The 21,734-nt window shown below is 37.4% G+C and overlaps 1 protein-coding gene across 2 annotated transcripts in view; it reads right to left on the bottom strand.

Annotated features, from left to right (window-relative positions):
* The window catches only part of GMDS (GDP-mannose 4,6-dehydratase), a 422,743-nt gene that overhangs the window by 327,905 nt on the left and 73,104 nt on the right, over positions 1-21,734 (bottom strand). For both annotated transcript variants that reach the window (XM_074899592.1, XM_074899591.1), the window contains exon 4: positions 18,586-18,695. In XM_074899592.1, the coding sequence (XP_074755693.1) occupies positions 18,586-18,695 (110 nt within the window). The remainder of the gene's footprint in view (positions 1-18,585; positions 18,696-21,734) is intronic.

The following is a 21,734-nucleotide window of genomic DNA, read 5'->3' as shown; positions in this document are numbered from 1 at the left end:
AACACTGTTACAGAATATGTGTCTGTAAAATGCATAAAATGCTGCACAATTTTATGATGCAAAGACAGTTTGGTTGGGGTTTTTTTAACAGTCTGACAGAGGACAAATACACTGAAAAAGTATTTTCCATCCTCCATCATCTTTTAACTATACTACTACCAACGGTCTTTATCTGGAAGCTGATTTTGGCTAGACAGATGAAGCTGCAGGATGGTGCTGTCTACAGCTGTCTGTTTTGTTTGTAGGGGGCTTTTGGTGTGGGTATTTTTTGTTTGTTTATTGTTTTGGGTTTTTTTTATTTGCATAGTCTCTATACCTGTATTACCTCACTGGCCTCTACAACTAATTCAGATGGATGCCAATGACAAAGACAGAAGTCTAAGCTGTGGATCATTCTACATATATATATATATATATATATATATATCAGTTAAAACAGAGCTTTGGATTCAAAAAGACTGACACAAACCATTAGCCCCAAGGAATCTCCATTTACCTTTAAAATCACCTTGTTGGCAACATAATTATTTAGTGATCAGCCATATCAAGGAAAGGTATAGCAGGATACCGATGGGGGTTTTGTGCATGAAAACACCACTCAAAAAGCATCATCACTACATTGCGCCTTGTTCTGATGCTCGCAGGACATTTATTATTTTTTAAAAGATGATGTTAAGATATCCACGTTTAGTCCTAAATGTGACATAATGGAACATTTTCCTAACTGGTCTGAGAACAGGGGCTATGTGGAATACTGACTGCCCTGTCAAAGTGGAAACATGTGCACGTGGCACATGATGATATTCTTTTCCAAATTTCATCGTACTAGTGTCATACTGTTTAACATGCAGACAAATAGGTGACTTCCCTCCCATGTGTATCCTATATTCTCCTTCCTGCTAAGGAAGTCAGACCCATAAAACTACCCAGAAGCACAAGTAGGCTGCTGCAGACCACTGAACTTTCAGTATCTGTATATTTTGTATTTTTACATCTTATTATTGTTGTAGATAGTTGTATCCACTAGCCCCCCTGGGATAAGATTTGGCCTATTTTTCAAGAGCAATTTGAAGATTAGGAGGTGGGAACAGATGGTTCTAGTCAAAGCCTTTTAAATCAGTTCCAAAATGTAATATTTTCACATATTCCCCATGCTCACCACCCATCAAAAAAAAAAAAAAAAAAAAGAAAATACCTTAAATCAAGAAGTGACAGAAAAAGAGGAAAAAAAAAAAGATGAAACAGACTAATTTATTCAGTCTGGCTTTCACGCTTTAGCTTGATGAGTTTTAATAAGTAATGAAACACCCAATCTACTACACTTGTACTATTATCATTACATTTAGCACATGATGTGACAAATACCTCAAATCTTTAGCATTATTAATATACAGAAAATAGATTTGATGGCATTCCAAGTAATTCATCTATGCCACACAGTGCAACTAAGGTTATAATGATACAGTTCAACATGCATAAAATGTGATATCTAATAATAACGATTCCATAGTTAACAGAGCACTCTCTTCTGCTATCCTATCTCTTAATAATTTCATGCATCTTTTGTATAAATTTCCCATATAGTGCTACAAAGAAACTAACCAGGGAAAAATAACATAAAAGTAAGGAGGTAAATACATCTGATTAATAGTCAAACACAACAGTGCAGATAGCATAGCCTCCAGATTTCACTGGCTGTCAGGCAAGCAGTTTCTCACTTTAAACACAGCATTTTAAAAATAATTAGAACATGTTTCCATGTTGAGAGAAATACAGTAATTAGAACCCTGCAAGAGAACTACCATTTTACAAAGACCCTTTAAAACTACAGTCACTGACAAAAAATAACTATTTCCCCATTTCTCTCAATCACAATTTCTAAAGCAAAGGTTTTTAAAAGTAGTTCTAAATGTATGTCACAGAATGGGCAAATACAGTAATACATGTACTAAGAACAATTTCAGCAAAGGAAATAAAGTGTGGACATGCCACTATAGACTGTCAGGAAAAAAGTTTCTTAAGCTTAAATTTCCCTTTATTTAAAGGTTATGCTTATAAATAATCACATGTGTGCTTAAAATTTTAAAACGCACTCACCTGCATTCATAGCAAACATTTTTAACTAAAATTTTTTAACATACTGACAAAAATGCTATCTTAAATGAGCAGATTTAATTTAGTGAGTACATAGTTTCTGATTTTATGCAGATCCAATCAGATTGTACAGATTGCTTTATGTAGGCTGAAAGCTAAAGAAAGCAAAAAATTAGCACTAATTCATGAAGATCAAGAATCTACAACCACCACCAATGCTGTGCAAACATAGGTTCAATTAAAGCCAGGAAAAAACACATTAGAAAGCTTAGTCTGAAGGTGTCTAACTGTATTAGTTCATTTGCTTCATTTAAATTATGTTCTAACGTTACAGCATGACACTGCCATCCAGAAGAGATGTTATAACCACAGCATAGCCTACTTAGGGTTTAGAAGATGCAAGAAGTAGCGACCTCGGTGCTGGAGGTCTTGCAACACATTCAATACAGCAGGTAGAGATTAACACACATATGAACCAAACGGCACCTAAGCAAAGGTCTAGTGACAGACAGGTTTCCACACACCCATGTGCACCTTGGGATGTTCTTTTCAAACGCGTAGGCATACTGAATGAAAGCCACTTCAAAAAGTTTAAAAGTGATTTGTGAAGTTTTTATTCATAACAACATTTAATTACATTATGGAAAAAGTTCCTCTTCAAATATTAAAGACAAAACATTCATCCTTCCACACCCCACATAAAACCAAAAGTGGCTGCCTACCTAAAAAAAAAACCCCAACCATAAATTAAAATTTAAGCTACGTTTAATTAAGGTTCAATTGCTTCCTTGCCTTGAAATGTAATTATGTTTTCAATATATTGTTCTTGTGACCTTTAAATCTTCGAATTATTTACACTCCATGACATTAGAAAGCCACATGTTTCACTTTGTTAACAGTGCAGTTTGTGAACATGTTAACATTTAACAGTAAATATGCATATGCAACATGTCATTAAGAAAGATACCCTTTCTATAAAAATGCTAACATTTGCTTACAGAAGCAAAGTCAACTTTAATCTATACTTGCTGACAGAGAGAATAATATATTGCAGACAATTCTGTTTTATCCATGGGTCTCACTATATTAAACTTTCTTTTGCTTCCCCTCCCCCCTACTCTCTTGTTTTGTTTTAAAGCAAACCATTCTTGGATTAAAAATATTTCAGCTTTATTAAGGAAACCACAAAATCAATGGAAAAATTGCCCTGTGAATGAAGACAGGTTTTCATGCTTGATAGTGTTACATGTATTTTTCAACCATTAAACTGCAACAATATTACTGTTCTTAGATTACTAAATCTACACTGACACAATCATAAATTATTTCTATTGATCAGTTGCATGTCATTATTGTGAAATTTTGACTTCAGTATGACTTGATGCTAATCATCAGATTTCCAATTATTTATTTTAAGTTGAAGCATTGGAGAGAAAGTTCAAGTCATTTGCTTTGATTTATTTAGTATAAATAAAGAATACCCTATACTAATATTTATAGAGGAATTCTAGTTCAGTACCTTAACCACAAATGTAAGGCAACGAATTACAAGTAATAAACTACTTACACAATTTAAACAAGGTTAAGAGTACACAATTCTCCAAAAACTACCCAAAGTTTTAGTCTTCAACTGTCTTGTATGGCATTCTTTCAAATCTTAATTAGCATCCAGTGTTTACAGTCCAACTTTCTGATGCATGTATCTCATGATTGTAAGCTATTTAATAACACAGCAACAAATATAGTAACGCTATAAAATTCACTTACTGGAATTTGCAACATTCAGTAACGATATTTGGATACAACTAAATGTGACAAGACAAGAAAAGCACAACACCTAGAAATACAGGTATCCGAACAAAGTCAAAGTATTGGACACAGAATAGTAACCAAAACCTGCAAGTATGAAATACTCCCAAGCACTGCAGAGAAGTCTTTCCTGTGATTTGAGCGGCCTTTGGATCAGACCTTATGACAAGTCAATCAGTCCCATTTTCTTTCATTAAAATTATTGCAACCAGCTTCAGGAAAATCTAGTACGTGGAAAAAAACCTGAACGGTTTTACAGAATTTCTTGTGTAGTACATTCAAAAAGAATTCTCATTTATCAGCTATTTACATAACATATTGTTTCAATTAAGTTGTACCTTTTGAAATCTGCAGGAAGAATTATATACCATTTTATTTCAGATAAAACTTGCAAGGACTGCTACTATAATTAAAGTTTATACATGGAAGAGATTACAGTACAGATCAATATCATAAATAATTAGCATCTTACATGATCCTCTACTCAATGCAATTTTTTGTCTCTTTTCAGTGGAAATGGCATTTTAGATAACGTGGTTTTAGTAAACTAACCAAATCTTTTACTAGCTCCATAGACTCAGGTGTGCTGAATCTATGCAATGTTTTCAGGAGCATTTTTTAGAGCTTTGCCATTAAATTTTACTGCCCAGCTAACTAAATACATAGGTTGCATTTGCCTTGTAATTAAAATACATCATTTCTGGAGGATGTTCCTTGCCACAGTGGAGTTTAGAGACAAGTCAAAGGAAAAATATTACACCAATATAAAATTAGAAAAGCTCCACAGAACTCACAGCTTGTTACAAACACATACACAAAGCTTTAAAAAAATTTCGAGAATATTAAACATATTAAAATCTTTAAAGCAATGCTTCAAACTTCTAGCATCCTTTAATTTGTTTTTACATCCTTGTTTGATGCTGTATCCTTTGTTCTGATGCTATGCCAATGAAATTGCATCACCATGAAGCAACATTATGCAAGAATGTCTGGCTAAAATTAAAATGCTATTTCTCAGCATCACATAGTTACAGGAAAAATGCAGTTCAGGCATTCACAATGCAATTATGCAAGCCAATATATTCAGTAAATACTTAATGAAAAAATAAGGTAATGGAAAGCTAGTATGTTTAGCTTTACAGGAAGATAAACCACCAGACTGCTCCTCCTGTTGTTCTACACTTTCGGAGTCTGAGTCTATTGCCAAAGATGTTCGATACAGCTCCACTCCAAAAAAAGTCAGAATGATAAAAACTAATAGAAGCTGAGGAGTTCTTCATGCATTGACAGACAGTACTGAATTTTTTTAAAAAGAAAAAGTTCTTCCAAACAATCTGCTGTTATGTAAAACATAGCTAACTTCTCTGGAAAACAAGTTGCATGTTAGGGCACAAACACGGAAAAAGATGTTCTCTCTCTCCAGACCTGTGTGTTTCATACAAGCAGGGAACGTTCAGTTGTTCCTAAGTTACAGCTCTTCATCACCTCTGAAGAGAAGTGAGAAATTTCCTGAATAACTGTTTTCTGCCTGCTAAAATATAACACAGAGCATCACAATAAGATTGAACTGCAGCAACATTATTTAAACCAATCTGATTCCTAATTCAGATGGATTATCAATAAATACCAGATGTACACGGTTTACAAAGTAAACAATCATCTCCTTCATGAGAGGCACTCTTAAAACGCAATATTCTATATAGACTACCTCAAGATCATTGCTATAAACAGAAAAATGAACACAACATCAAGTGATACTGAACATCCCAAAATGACAACTTATATTTTTTCACATGGCTAAATTGAACATATATGTCTGTTCCAAACATCAACAAAATTTATTCAGATTAATGAAATAGCAAAAAAAAATCTCATTACAGTTCTGTAACTCAAAGAAATTATGTTTTATCTTCAATTTCTAAAGTGTTCAAGGGAAAATAGAAACTTGTGTCCACGGACTACTGTAACAGTGAAATTAATCCGTGCTGATATAACTGTGTTCTGTCACTCCTGACCATGCAGCCATTCTAAATCATAGGTTCTGTGAGCTTAAATGTGCACGTCTCATTGCAACAGTTCTTTGACAGAAATGTTTTGTGTGCTTTAAGTTATTTCTATGCTGGTTTATGCTCTAAGAAAATAAGCTAAACCATTTTTACTGCAGAAAATATTTTATTTTAACTTGTTTTGCATGCCTATAAAACATACCGAGTAGCTTTAAGACACACAGTGCATTTCTTCCACAGATGAAGGAAGTTGAGAGGATACACATACATTTTTAAAGCTGCATAAACCACAAAGCCAAACTTACACAGAACAAAGAACAAATCCAGCGTTACTCAGCAAGAAGACTAGAAACATGCATGCACACATACACGCCAGCAGCCCTAATAAACCTAAAGGACAAAAATAAATACTTTGTTATGCAAATATACCATTTCAAAATTGAGAAAATTAAGTGATGTCATTCAAGTTAATATCCTTACCTCAATGGAAAAGAAGCAAGAGACAACAACCCTCCCTTCCCACCAACCTCATCGCAAACATTTATTTCAGTGAGGTTTGGCTTAAATAGGAGTCTGTAGCACTTAGCCCCAAGAAGAATTACAGAGAGAGTGTTGGAACTGCTGATTTAAAAAAGTTAGCATTTGTTCTGCCAACCTAATTTACCTGAATAATCAATGCAATTCATGTATTATTGCATATTCACAGATATTTTGTCATAGATTCCATTTCTAACGCTTAAAATGGCAACTTAGTAAATGGTTTCTAAAAATATAAAAACATAACCATGTTATTTCTTTCAAGATTTTAATATGCCTCCATGGAAGTGTGTTCAGAGGCACAATATAAATTGTAAAACATAACATAGCAAATTTAATACTTCATAAGAAAAAAAATGGACTAAGATAACTCCATATTACTCATCCCACAAATCACATGCACTTTCTTCATTTAATAGCAGTGCTTTACCAGTGTTCAAATAACAGATATTGCATATCATTGTTATATCAACACTTTCCTTAAAATTGCGACTTTCATTTTAAGACATTAAATAAAAATTTAAAAAAACAAACCAAACCATATGCAGACCCACTCATTCAGCTGCATGAACAGTAATTTAACCAAAATGAAAAAGTTCTTGGAGTCAGAGTTATTGTATTAGCAGTTTCTATAGTGTATGATGAACAATACTGAAAATCACCTACACTCCCACAGACCTGCGTTACCCTCTGATCTCAGTAAACTGTAGCAGCTAACATGAGTTGCAACACTTCAAAGTGAATCAAATATGCTTTTCTTTAAATGTGTAAGAAATAAATTACACAGTGGTTTGGATTTTTCACTAGCCTGCTGAACGGGGTGGATGGATCACTAAAATACCAAATTTGAGAAGAAGAAACATTATATGAGAAAAGGTTTTATCAAATAGAAACCTGCCAGGTATCACCAAGCTGTTGTAACAATTTTTCAGGCAACTAGGTTAAAAAGCATTTTTTTTTTTAGAAAGTAAAAACCCAAATGAAGTCCATCAGAAATATAAATAGTAAAGCTAATGCTCAGCCAGAGCTGTAACAGAAATAAAATGTTTTGTAATTTTAAGATAGCACCCCATATCAACTTTTCCAGCCTTGACATAATTTCTAGACTACTCTTGTCACACTATATTAATAATTTCTCAACTTCTTTTCTATCCTTCTACTCTGATATCTTAAAATCTCAGGGCCCGAGCAATCACTGACATCAAAGCCTTCAATTCCACCTTTTATTTTGGGATTGTCCTACTGCAAAATTTTAGATGCAGATGAGCATACAACAAAATATGTTAATGTCTAGATGACTGCAACTATTTTGCAGCCATTAATTTTGTACTTAATAAATACTAATTCAAACACTATACTATTTTTATTAATCAAACACTTCTAGAGAGAGATCTGCAGCTTGACTCATTTTAATAGCAAATCTGATTTCGGGGATCAGAGCAGAACAGACTGCAGCTCTCTTTCTAAAACCTCTGACATTTGAGCAAACCTTACCAAAGAATGCTTGCCTGATTGAGGACTGACATTTCCTTTTCTTAACTCGCTTAACTGAAAAATAGGCATTCTGGCCAACTCCTACAGTACCCCAAGGCAGCTGTATATCACTTTCAGTTGCAACTTGTGAATACTTTCTTTTTCTTTCTGTCTCTTTATTTTGACATGCATATTATGTTAGCTGATTTCAATCATGTTGCATGAGTGGATGACATACCTTAAAAGATTAAGTTTTGCCACCTGGGACTATTCCAGAAATTCAGTACTTATAGCATCTCATACCCTTCTTCATCCTCTATGCGCCTGCATTATCAATAGTAGCTTTCTTTCCTATTTTATGCCTAACGACAAGTTGCTCAAGGCTGCAGTTGATACAAGTCAGCTTGAAGTGTCATTCCCCCCTCATTCCCATTACAGGATGAAGCTGCTCCACTGTGTACAAAGCTCTGCTGCCATCTATTTGACACAAGAAATACAACGCTGCGAATGCCACAACTGGTTTTTGCCTTCCCTTTCCTCCAGCTTTCTCTTCCCCTATAGCAGCTGTTAGAAGAAAACTACCAGGGAAGTTTTTGATCACTCCTCCCTGCTCACACCCAGACGCAGATATCACTTCAGCAATTACTTTTGCACTTAAAAATAGATACAGCATAGATTTAGTTGTTAAAAATAAAAATAGAATTACAGCATAAACCACTCTTCTCTAAAAAAGGGAATTCAATTTATAACCTCAAACAAGAGGCCAGTTCTAAAATTTACTTTAAAGCACTTATTTTAAAATTTGTAATTTAATTATGTAGCCACAGAGCTCAATCGAGGGCTTGATTTCAGCAGAGGCTATCCAGACCAAACTGGGGCCATGGCACTGAACAAACATGGGTTCGCCTGCCATCCCCCTTCACTGCACCAGACTTAAAATTCAGAAGTCAGTTAGGAAGTCAAATTATGGAGCCTTAAAGCAGGAACCACACACAAAGCATGAGATGAAGGAGGTGGTACTTTATCCGTCATCAGGGTCACAAAGATAAACACCACTTCATTCATCACAGCATTCAGCCTGCTTTGTATGTGACTGCACAACACAGGAACAGCAGCTAAAAAACGTCCCTAACTTGCATTTGTAAAATATCATGCAAGAGACACCCACTGACGCGGAAAAAAACTCAACAGGAATCTATAATCTTCAGTTACAGATTAATGACAGAGTACATTCTGCTCTTTAATTACCAAGCCATATGGAAAAGTCCTCTTTTCAGGACTTTTTTTCAGGCTGGTCCTTTTCACATCCCTGATTAAGTACTCAAATAGTACTCTTTTTTTTTTTTTTAAACATGGTTGCTTTTCTGATACACTTAAGTGACATATTGGTAGAAATGTGCTTCAGCATTTACCCTGGAAGTGATCCATAAGAAGAAACAACAAAAGAAAATATTTAAAAAAAAAAAAAAAACCCACCAAAAAAACCCCATAGCAAGTTATTCATACAAAATATAAAATAAGGCCACTGTGATCCAAAAAAGCATATGGACTCTTGTGTATTTTTCTACAGAGGGGGAAAAAATACCGTACCTCAGAGCAAGGACAGGGAGAAAAGGAGGGGTTTTGTTAGAGGGATGTAGAGGGCAGATAAGGAGAAAATGAGAGAGGTGGAATAAGAGGCCACAGAGGCAATACCAGCCTGCAGCAGAAGTCATGAGAGATCTTCTGTGGTATTAAAACATACTCATAATACCTTCCTTCTCTCACTGGTATTGGCATAAGTAGTACTTGGTTTGGGGAGCAATTTGTTAATGCTTATATTTCCTAATACAGACTAGTAGCACTGAGTGCATTATTCCATTATTCTTTTTATGTATTCATAACATTTGCAGCCATAATATATATATTTAACTATTAAAGTTATTCTGTTTAATAAAATTAATAGTTGCACTAAGTTCCTTAGTTACACTTGGTTTTAAATCTATTTAGTCTGACAGTACAAGCTTCAATTACAAAGACTGCATAAAGCTGCCATAAATATTTAGTGGGCCAAGTGAAGAGACACACAAAATTCCAATTGCTAGCTATTACTGGAATTACCTTTCTAGGCCACACACAAAATCTGTTTGAACAGGTACTGCAAGTATCATATTTAAAAAACTGTCCAGAATAATTCAAGTGTAAAACTACCTAAAACCTGATTGCTTAAAAGGAATTAGAGTATTTAAAGGGTTTAAGCTACACACAGCAGAACAACACATACAAGCATTTGAAAGAAACACTTGAGAGGCTTATTCTGCCCTCTGGTGCACTCCATCCCACAAGGACACAGCATCCTGAACAAAACTCGGGGAAGCAGCCAAGCAACTCCCAACAGCCTGAAGTTAAAGCAGTTAGAAGTGTGTGCTGAGCTACAATAAGACCGTTCAGCACCTTACAGGATCACACCCCAGATGATACCACCACAAGCAAAAGCATTCTGCAGGCCTGAAGGTAGCCCAGCTAATTTTCATTCCTTTGTATTTATGGCAGAGAGCCTAATTGCCTTGGCTAAGGACCAAGACCCCGTCATGTAAAGCACTGTGCAAATACAGAAGTTGCTGGCTTGCATAACAATTTTCTAGTGAGGCTGTGTTCATCAGGCTGGTGTCACAAGCTGCCACCACCAGTAAACAGATGACAAGAGATTGACAGATACCAAAGCACGCCACAGAACACAGTACCACGGGTCCACATGCAGGGATCCTACATTAATCAGAGGTACCCTGAGGCAGTAGGTTCTGTATTTATAGTCATCTTGTAGCACAAATCAGGTTTGGAAACTCACTTTTTGGCTATTAAAGCGAATTGCCATACATGCTAAATTAGAAGTAATTCGATATCATCTTGAGACAATAAAATATTCTATAAAGCATAACTATAAAATTCTCTAACTCCATAAAATTAAGGTCTGTTAAGGCTTATTTTTGCCTGTAAGTCTTACTACATCTCTACAACAGAGTGCTGCTAATAGTCTTTACAATTAACTAGACTAGATCTTGTTACACTAAACAGTCAAACTGCTTGTTTTCTAAAACACACACAAAAAAATCCATGCATTTTCTCAGAAACTGTGAGTTTCTGTGACATTTGTAACAAGCTTAAAAGCTATACAATAATATAACAGCACAACAATGCATACTGAATAATAAGAACCACAAAGTACAGTACATAAAACATTTATTATGCAAGCTGTAATGCACAATTCTAAGCCTTGTTGCTAGTGCAACAGTGGAAAAGCTTTACAATTAATTTCTTGATTTATTTAGCCTACAGTTTCATATAACAAGATTGTATCAAACTAAAAAAAAAACTTTTGCCACCAGGAAGCATGGCAGGATCAGAACCAGACTAAGTACACAGCATATAAGCACATAAGTAGCACCCGTAAGATTACTGATTGGTATTTCTGTATGATTACAAAAATCCACCCTACAAAATAGCAGAGAACATTCCTGTTTAACACATGGACTATAACACCAAAACACATCTCCAGCACAAAAGAACTATTTTCAGAACAAATTTACCAAATAGGCAATGGCAGCAATCATTAAAAGCTATTTCATTTCAGTGTTATTGAGATGGTTAAAGTTAAGCCAAACCAAACTGAAGGGTTTTCAAACTAAGGATCCTAATAGAGAGCTGTTCTATAAGGAAGGCACGTTCCCCAGCCGGTCTATTGAATAGCACAAGGACAGACCTTGAAAAGATCCCAGAACTCAATCAGAAGACTTCAGTTCTCAGTTCTGACTTAGTTCTGCACTAATTTATTTAAGCTTGTGCCTTGACTTTCCTTGTAGCCAGGTACTCACTGGATACATGCAGTGGAAATACCTTCTTCATGTGAGACCATCCGGGCGATATCCTCTCCTACACAACTATACTAACTGCACAAATAGAAAGGGGATGAGGGAAGGGGACTGCCCCTAGAACAACACCATTAAAGCCTGCAGGAGAAAGTCAGCAATAAATATTTTTAAGTATTTGATTCACTCTACTACACCTCACTAGACAGAAGGATGCCATCTTCCATGCCATGTCCCAAGCACTGCCTTCCTCACCATAAAGTTGCACAGCACCATCTTCCTCAGCAATTGTTCATAACCACAGTTACAACTGCAGGAAGAAGCATCCCATAAAAGACTATGTTGGGAAATGAAAAAGACATCCTGTTTCCCATATGGTTCACGTTCCTCACCCACAGAAAAGCCCAAGGATGCAAACAGGCTTTACAACATCATGTAGAAGTAGATAAGGTTTTCTTCATATAATGGGAAGAAGCCTTACATTATTCATAGATCCTGGTCCCCCTGAGGGACTTTCACCATCCTGACATATGCTGAAGGGCACGTGCAGGGTACCTGCAACCCAGGAGATTTATGGAGTACGATGATAACCTCCTGACAGATGACTGAACAGCTTACAACAGGAAATGCTACGAACATCTGATTCTTACAGTCAAGGCAGAGCTGGTCAGGGCAGCCTTAGCTGCAGTGATCACAAGATGGTGGAGTTCAGGATCCTGAGAGAAGGGAGCAAGACAGAAAAACAGGATCACAATCCTGAACCTAAAAGATCAGACTTTTGCCTGTTCAGAGATCTGCTTGGTAGAGTACTATGGGATACAGCCCTGGAGAGTAGAAGAGTCCACAAGAGCTGGCTGATTTTCAAAGATCTCTTGAAGTTTAAGAATGGTCCATCCTGACAAGTATGAAATCAAGCAGAGGCTGCAGGAGGCCTGTATGATGAATAAGGAGCTCGTGACCTGAGCATAAAAAGGAAATGTATAAGAGGTGGAAGCACAGAGAGGCAACCCAGGAGGAATACAAAGAGACTGTTCAAGTAGGCAGGTATAGAGGCAGGAAAACCAAAGCCCATCTGGATTTGACTGTGGTAGGGGACATGACGGGCAGCAAGAAGAGCTTTTACAGGTCTATCAGCAGCAAAAAGACAATCAGGGAAAATGTGAGCCTACTGCTGAACAGGGCAGGCAACCTGCTGACAAAGGACACTGAAAAGGCTAAGGTATCCCACAACCTCTTACCTCTCTCTTCACTAGTAAGGCTGACAAATAAATTAGAGGTTCCTGAGGCGCATGAGAAAGTCTAGAGCAACGAAAACATACCCATGGTAGAAGATGCTCAGGGGAACATTTATACAAATCGAACACATACCATAAGACCTGCTGGAATGCATCCATGAGTGCCAAAGGAGTTGACTGATGCCACTGCGAGCCATTTTAGAAAGGTCAAGAAAATCAGGGAAAGCTCCTGACAACTGGAAAAAAAGGATACATCACTGCTATCTTCAAGGAGGATCCAGGGAACTATGGGCTGGTCAGCCTTACCTTGGTTCCTAGGAAGGTGATAGAGCAATTAATCTGGTAAACCATTTCCAAACATATGCAGGACAAGAAGGTGATTGGAAGAAGTCAGGCATAGATTTATGAAGGTGAAATCATGCCTGAACAACCTGATAGACTTCTACGATGAGATGACTGGGTTGGCGAATGAAAGAAGAGTAGGTTAATAAGTGGATGGCAAGGTGGACTGAAAACTGGATGAACTGCTGGGCCAGTGTTATGATCAGCGGCAGAAAGTCCATCTGGAGTCCACTCACTAATTGTGTACCACAGGGGTACACAATGACTTTGACAATGGGGCAGAGTGCATCCTTGGGAAGTCTGCAGATGATGCAAAGTTGGGAGGAGTGGCCAATAATGCCAGATGGGTATACTGTCATTCAGAGGGACCCTGCAGGCTGGAGAAATGAGAAGAGGGTATTTTCATGAAGCCCAACAAATGGAAGAGCAAAGCCCTGCAACTCGAAAGGAATGACCCCATGTACCAGTACATGCTGGGGGCTGGCCTGGGGGTCCTGCTGGACGCCAAGTTGAGCATGAGCCAGCAAAGAAGGCCAACAGCATCTTCAGCTGCATTAGGATAAGTGTCACCAAAAGGTCAAGGGAAGTGATCTTTTGCCCCTGCATGCTGAGTGGTGAGACCACTGTGAATTCTGGGCTCCCGGTACAGACACAATGGACCCGTAAAAGGCCACAAAGGGCTGAAGGATTGGAGCACCTGTCATATGAGGAGAAGCTGAGAGAGTTGAGTTTCTTTATCCTGAAGAAGGCTCAGAGAGGGATCTGACTGATGTGTATAAAAATATCTCATGGCTGGTGGGAAGAGTAAATGACTGAGATGGACTCTTCTCAGTGGTATCCAGTGAGAGGAGGTGAGGCAATGGACACAAAGTGAAATCTAGAAATGCCATTTAAAAAATATGAAAATGTTTCTGGTGGTGGATGTTGGCTTTTTACTGTGAGGGTGATGGAACTGAACAGGTGAGGGAACAGGTTTCCCCATCCTACTTAAAACTCAACTGGACAAGGTCCTTTGCAACCTGCTCTAGCTAACTTTGCTCTGAGTAAGGGGGTTGGACTAGACAGTCTCCAGAGGGCCCTTCCAACCTTCAAATATTCTGTGATTCTGTAAAGTTATATGATGTAAACTTTTGCTTATGTACTTGAATTTTCCCCTCCCTGCAGCAATTCCACTTTTGCACCACCCAGTATGCAATCTGTAGTTTCAAGATGCAGCAGAAACACAGGTGAGCACAGGCTTTTATGCAAGTTGGAATCTCCCTCCATGGGCTCTGAAGACCTTACTGCTACTTCTTTTGTTTCTTCATCTTCCCTGCTGCCACTTGACCCTCAAGTATGGGGTTGAAATCAATTAGTAATTCATAACATGTTTGGTTCACAACAATTAGGAGTCAGTATTTGAAACAGATAAAAACCACAAAATAATTAGAAATTCGTATGTTCTTTAATTTTGCCAGCATGGGGAAAGAGGAAACTAAAGGCCTCCCAAGGCTAAGGACCTTCTCTTCGGAGAGCACAAAAATATAAAAGAAAAAAATGGAGGAGCTAGAGATAAAGTTGAATTCAATTAGCGAGTGTAAAGAGATCCTTACTCAGGTGAGATGCTACATGCTAAAAGCCCCTTGATTTTTACATTTCACCTTTCAGCTAACAGTGGTAGGGTTTGCTTCTTAAAATTAATCCTCACGTGACTACAAGCACCCATATGTCTGCAAGGACTTAAAACTAAATAGAACCTTAATATTCCCTAAACTAAAGAACAAAAAATCCCTGTATGCATCTTCTAAGAGGAAAAAAACCAAACTCAGCATTTACTGGCTTTTTAAAAATGTAGTTACACACAAGTAAGGCTTTACTCTTCAAAAATACATCCATATTGCATATATAGGGAACAGCTATCACAGAAAAGTCAACCCATTACTTTCGTATCTTATAAAACACATTTGCTATAAAATTTTATGGCACAAATGCTGACAGTAAGTAGGCAAAATAACCTTTTACTACCCAACACAATTTAAAGAAGTAAACTGAGCAATTGTGGCTATCTGCACTACAGCCAGATTGGACTAGTCTATTGAATACATGAGTACTAGGATAGCAATAACCATAAAACTGGATCCATTTCTTCAGTCCTACGATTAACTGCTCATTGCAGCAAGTTTCAAGTGCTGAGAGCAAGAGATCTTTCACTAAGGTTACACCGCCTTTTGCTTCAGAAATTTGTAAAAAAAATATTTGCCAGCTTCACCAGTTCAACACAAGTCAAAAAAAAAAAAAAATCTTACAGCAGTCAAATACTGATGAAATCACTTGTACTTCAGAAAAAAGTTACAAGGTCATATCTATGTATGTGCATCTACCAAAACACTGTGAAAGAAGAAACATATAATTTTAGCCAACCTAGCATTTGGAAAAGTGCTTTTCAAGACATTTAACAGACAGAGGGAAATGAGTATAGAATTATGGATAACAGGATTTAGATGAAGCCATCTGCATGCTACCCATACACAGTAATAGATTATTATTTCGAATCAATATACTGTAAACAATCACTCCCATGAAACCTAATTAAATGAAAATAAATCATGGTCACCACATCAGATTCCCAAAGCACCAAAAGCCAAAGCAGCAGAACATATAAAGACTGGATTGAGAAAATGAAGCTAAACTGTTTACTTAGTAACTATGAAGTGAATGTGCTACTGTTTTCTGAACATCCAATGGAGAAGCTACAGTGCAGAGACCTAATCCCCATTTCTCACCAAAACAGACAGGAATGCACACTGGATAATTTGTTCCTACTGATGATATCATTCTGTTAAGTTTACTGTTTTTAATAAGGAACAAGTTTCAGTCTTCTCTCACTTTCTCCCATGTACAAGATCAGATCAGCCTCTCAGTGACCTACTTTATGAGTCATAGTCCTCACTATTTATGATTCAGAAAAACGTCTTCTCTGACAGTATTTCCCAGACTAGTGTGGGTTCATTCCAAGAACCAATTTCATCTTCATTGGTTTCCTACAGGAAACCAGACCAACTTCCTATTATTTTATTTTCCTTCATTTCAGCATGGCTCACATAAACTAACTGGAAGTGAGAGTGATAGAAAACTTTATTCTGTATAAACACAAGCCAACATAAACACCACCAAAAAATACTGAAGACGTCACTGGTTCAAAGTCACCAGAATGTGAAGCAAGCTAAGATTAGAAGTTCTTTTCCCCTCCTTCCCCAAACATGATACACACAGTCAAAAACAGTAACTTCATATAACCAAAGTTTAACAGTAAGAGCTGTTTAGGTCTCTGGTGAAGACATTCACCCCTAATAGGTGACCAGGTTCTACTCCCTCTTCTAACACTGGGAATTATTTTAAAATGGTAAGCACTGCTGAACGGCAATTAAGTTGTATCAATACCAAAGTCAAGTCCCTCAGTCATCTCAATCAACAGACTTGGGGTTCTCTCCTCAACTGCAACAACAGAAGTATTACTTGAGATGCTAGGAAGCATAAGCACATCCTGAAAAAGTCTGATCTAGACTTCCAGTAGGACTTCTAACATTGTCTACATATTGGCCTGATGCATTCAGGCTAGCTTCTAAGAGAGCCATTCTGATGCCTCCTCATTGTCCTCCGAGGCACATTAGATCTCTTAAAAGTCAAGACTTGATGCCAGATCTGCACCAGATCAAGTGTTCATGCAGTGAGATGCTTGAGGAATAAACCTTCTCAGAGCCCATGGCAGTGTCATGTAAGAACCTGTAGCAGCATCACCACCACCACCCCTTCATGCCCTCCCAGTGCTGTGATTTGAGATGTTGGCAGCTGCAGCAACCACATGGAGATAGTTTGGGACTAGAACATTAATACCGTGCTAACATCACCTAAGGGACACAAGTAATTTCCATGAAGATTGTTATCCAATGAACTAGTTCAAGAAAAGAAATGCTGGAACACCTAGCTGTGGACTGCAAATACCCAGAAAGATTTGCTGGCTCAGGTTTCATTGTGTAAAGCAGGTTAAATTGCCTTCTGGACTCAAAGCTGCCCTTGGACTCATGTAGCCTTGTTCTTAGAATGCTGTACCCTGAGCTAGTAAACCAAACCAGACTCCTGTTTAACACTGAGCAAACTGAATAATTCAATCATGCAAGCAATTTAAAAGCAAAATTATTCTCATTTCATCTCTATTCTGCTGTTTGTCCTGTGAATAACTGCAGTCTTTCAACATAATTTCATCTTGCTGGGTTTCAAGGCTTACATGGAAATAGGAACAACATATTGCTTTTCGTAGGAAGGCTGACTTACAAAACTAAAGCCAAACTGATTTTCATGAGGCTTAAATGCTCCTTCAGTTCTCATCTCAAGAGAAGGGCCAGGGAATTTTACCACTCAAGAATACTTTCACATTGCACACAATAAGGACAGAACATATGACTGACACACAATTTATTTTAATGACAATTTGCTACTTGGACAATTTATAATCACGCCGTGAAGTATGAATGAGTTTTTTGCAAGAAAACAGAGGACACCTGTTACTAAACTAAGCTTTTCCATGATACAGCAACGTAGCTTAACGTTATGTAAAACGCAAATTAAAGTTATCCTCTCTACTATTCATGTTCTTCCCTTATGATGCAGCAGTACTCACCAAGGCCAAGTTACTCATCTTCAACAGCTCCTTTTTATTTCAGTTCCTATAACTTGATTTTTCCAACCAAAATCCCAGAAATATTATAAAACTGCAAGTAACAGTAAAGCTGTTTTCTCTATTTGTGGGTCAATCTTTCAAAGTATACCACTTGCACAAAAACTGGCATAGGTGAAGCCTTTCTAGAAGTGACACACTCAGATACAGGTATTGATTTTTAATGCAAATGAAACAATGTGGTTGTAAGCACTGTTTGGCCTAACAACACTGCATAACTTCTCCACTAGAACTGATCAGCAGCAAACTGTACAGCAGAAGCTGTTTCACGTGATAGAAAAATCAGACTTTTAAGCTTAGGTATTTTGTTGATAATGACAATTTAATCTCATCCTGACATCTTAATATATATTCAGAAGCAAGACTCATGCAGTAATTCAGCACCACAAACACAACTATCTTGATATAAGGCAGTGTTTGTCCAAGTTAGCAGTTGTTAAAGCAGCTATAAATGTTGCAGTTTAAAATAACCAAAGCAGTATACCACCACCACCACACACAGACAATTCTCAGTGCTAGAAGCTACTCACCTTGACATGGCTCTGAGCTCCCAGGTTGTATATCTCAGTGGGTTTGACTTCATTAATGATCTTCACCAGGCAAGTGCTGTCCGTGAGATCACCATAGTGCAGTTTCATGTCTTCAGAGTTTAAGAACACAGAGTTAATACACTTTAGTCCCAGAACTATATGGCATTCTTGGTCCAAATCCTATTCCAGGTTTAATATCCAAGTAAATATTTATTGAAAAAAGTTAAGAGATCACTGGCTGAACAAGGTTTTGCTTGGGTTTTTTCCTCCAGCTTTAAGCGCAAAAATATATTTCCCTGAAGGAGTATGGAAGACCATTTCAGATTCTCTTTTCAATAATCTGATTTACCTAGCAACATTTATATAATTTGTTTAGTAGTTTACTCTTCATTAACCCAGGTTGTATAAATTTGATTAATGTCATATACAGAATTTCAGCCACAAAACTCTCATTATTTTACTTTAGACTTCCAATCTTTCACTCACAAAGGTTTTTAATAACTTTTTAAGCATACCATCAATAGCTTTCTCCTCCCTCCCAAAGTGTTGCATGTGTTTTAAGTTCCTCACTGCAAATAATTTCACAACACAACAAAAATGCCTAAGGTACCTACAAGATGAACATCTGGGTAACATTACAGTACAACCCACTGTATTTATTACTATTGCTCTTCCATTTAAAAATTACAGATACAACACTGGAAAGGAATTTCAGAGGACAATGTAACTGTCAGTGAAACATGCCTCATGATGTTACACACCTAAATCTCAAATGTGGTTAGATACATCAGTCATACAGCTGTTATTTATCCTTTCCCAACTGCGTTATTTTCTAATTTTTGGGTGAAAAAGTAGGTAAGAGCCTAAGACCAGCTCCTGTCAAAATTAAAAGAGCAGGCTGCGATGGCTTATCAACTTGCTCTTGGTTTCAGACCCTGACCTGTCAAGAAATTATTCCATAAGTGAAATTCATTCTGATGGAACAGGTCTCATTTTCCTCTTAATTAAAAAAAAAACCAACCATCAAAAAAGCCAAACACCACCACACTGCTATTCACATACCTATTCAACAAAAAGAAAAATCCTGTTATAACTATTGATTAATTTGTTGTTTATATTTACTTGCTACATTTATATAGATTTTTATTTGAAGTTTTTGACCTTAATAAATTTATGTTTATCTCTAGGAAAAAGAAGAAAATCCTATTTCAGTACAGTTTAGCTGTCTTCGCGTTTGACAATGGTCACCACTTTTTTGGGGTTGTATCATCTACAGATATAATCAATTTGATTTTTTTTCTTTTTTTTATCCTGAAGCCAAGAAATACAAGGTTTATTACAAGAGACTACCATATGAATCCACAGTACATTTTTTTAAAATGCCATAGAGATATAATAAACTTTGGTTTTATTTAAGCTGTTGGTTTGGGGTTTTTTATCAGTTTAAGACAGCAAGGAAGAAGCAGATCACACAGTTCTCTGGTGTTCAGCTTTGAACATTCCTATTTAACAGGTACTTGAGGCCCTTCAGGTTGATAAAGTAATACAGCCCAGCAAGTCACAGTATATTCTTGAAATCTGCTTTTACATCCATCCCCATTACTTGAAAGAAGGGATAGTTCTGAAGAGACTTCAAGACCCAGTTGAAGCTGTGGCCAACACATACAGGAATGGTAATTGAATTTTTTTTTTTTTTTTTTTAAAGAGATATAACTGATTAAATGAGGGCTGGCAAGCAGGTTATGACCCTTTTCGTGCATGCACATCAATTATCCATGGGCTGCCTTCATTCCTACCACCAGTTCTATACAGGCTGTGCTGAAACATTACCACCTTTCCACTTGTATGGAATACAATAGTCCTGCTTCCCAAATGAAATTCAACACATGAAACCAGTTCTGCCTGTGGACCACAGCATGCACAAGATCCCAAACGGTTACAGGATAAAACTATTTGGATATGGATGTTAACCTGCAATCCTCAAAGCTGCTGGTGACCAGACCATCATAACTGCTGCATTTTTCTTGGAACACTAAATAGCAACCAATAGCAAGTACCATCTAACCATTTTCTTTGATGGCAGTTGCCACCTTTTTCAGGACAACCCTGTAGGCTGGTGGGAGCAGGGAGAAAATCAAATGTACTACTTGTTCTGTACCAGAAAACTTCCTTTAGGCAACAGTGGACCCTCTTCTTCCTCTTCTTATTTTGTCTGGGAATTAAACAAAATCTCCCTGTCAGCTGAGCCAGCCTTTCGGAGAGGATGGAGCAGAGCACACTGTTACAAGAAGGGGCTCAGGAAGCAGCAGCAACTTTGTAAGATCCTCAGGGTCTGAAAGAGCAACTGGTTTCTCTCCAGCCTAAGCAGCAGCTCAGCAGGAAAGAGGTGCCACAGCCAGGCTCCCTCTTCCTACAAAGACATCCAGTTTTGCCACCATGCTCAGGCCAGAGAGCAGTTTCAGAGCTTCCCAGGGGAAGGTGGGCCATCAGCTGTGCTAAGACAAGCAGACATATCCTCCCACAAGTACCTTAAATTTAAAGCTCTCAAAAGGGAATACCCATTTTAGTCTACTGTCAAAGTCTTCAAAACTGCTTGTCCAAATGGCATTTTTGAAGGGGAGCCAGGCATAAGGCTTTGTTCATTTTCTGACCCATGAAAAAGAGGTCTTTCAAGAGTAATAGGCTAAGTGGAAAGACTTACAAGAAATGGGGTTTATTTGGTGCAAAGATTTATAAACACAGATCAAATGTCAAAACCTTTGGGTTTTAGTAATATTACCCAATCTAAAAACCTCCTTAGCAAGCAATAGCTGGAGGCTTGCTTCAGGAAACACTTTGTTTTCTTTCTTGTTCTCTTTTTTTTTTTTTTTTTATAAGGAGGTTCACTGCCTATGAAGATCATCATCTTGCAACGTGTAATCAATTCCTCATGGGAACAACACATAGGGCAAAGACAAAATTAGGGTTTGCTCACATAAACCACTATTGCTTCTTTGCTTCCTCCAGTACTGCCTGGAAACCCATTGTTTCCAAACAGTTTCCATGGAGCAGCCTTTCCTGAGATTCCAAGTCCAATTCCTCCTCCTCCTCCCATTCATATGGCTGCATTCCTCAGTTAAAGGAAAATGAGATAAGAAGTGGGGAAAAAC

Source organism: Athene noctua, chromosome 2, assembly GCF_965140245.1.
Source record: "Athene noctua chromosome 2, bAthNoc1.hap1.1, whole genome shotgun sequence".
Taxonomy (NCBI): Eukaryota; Metazoa; Chordata; class Aves; order Strigiformes; family Strigidae; genus Athene; species Athene noctua.
The sequence above is the reverse complement of the archived record's forward strand: the minus strand, read 5'-3'. Positions and strand labels throughout refer to the sequence as shown.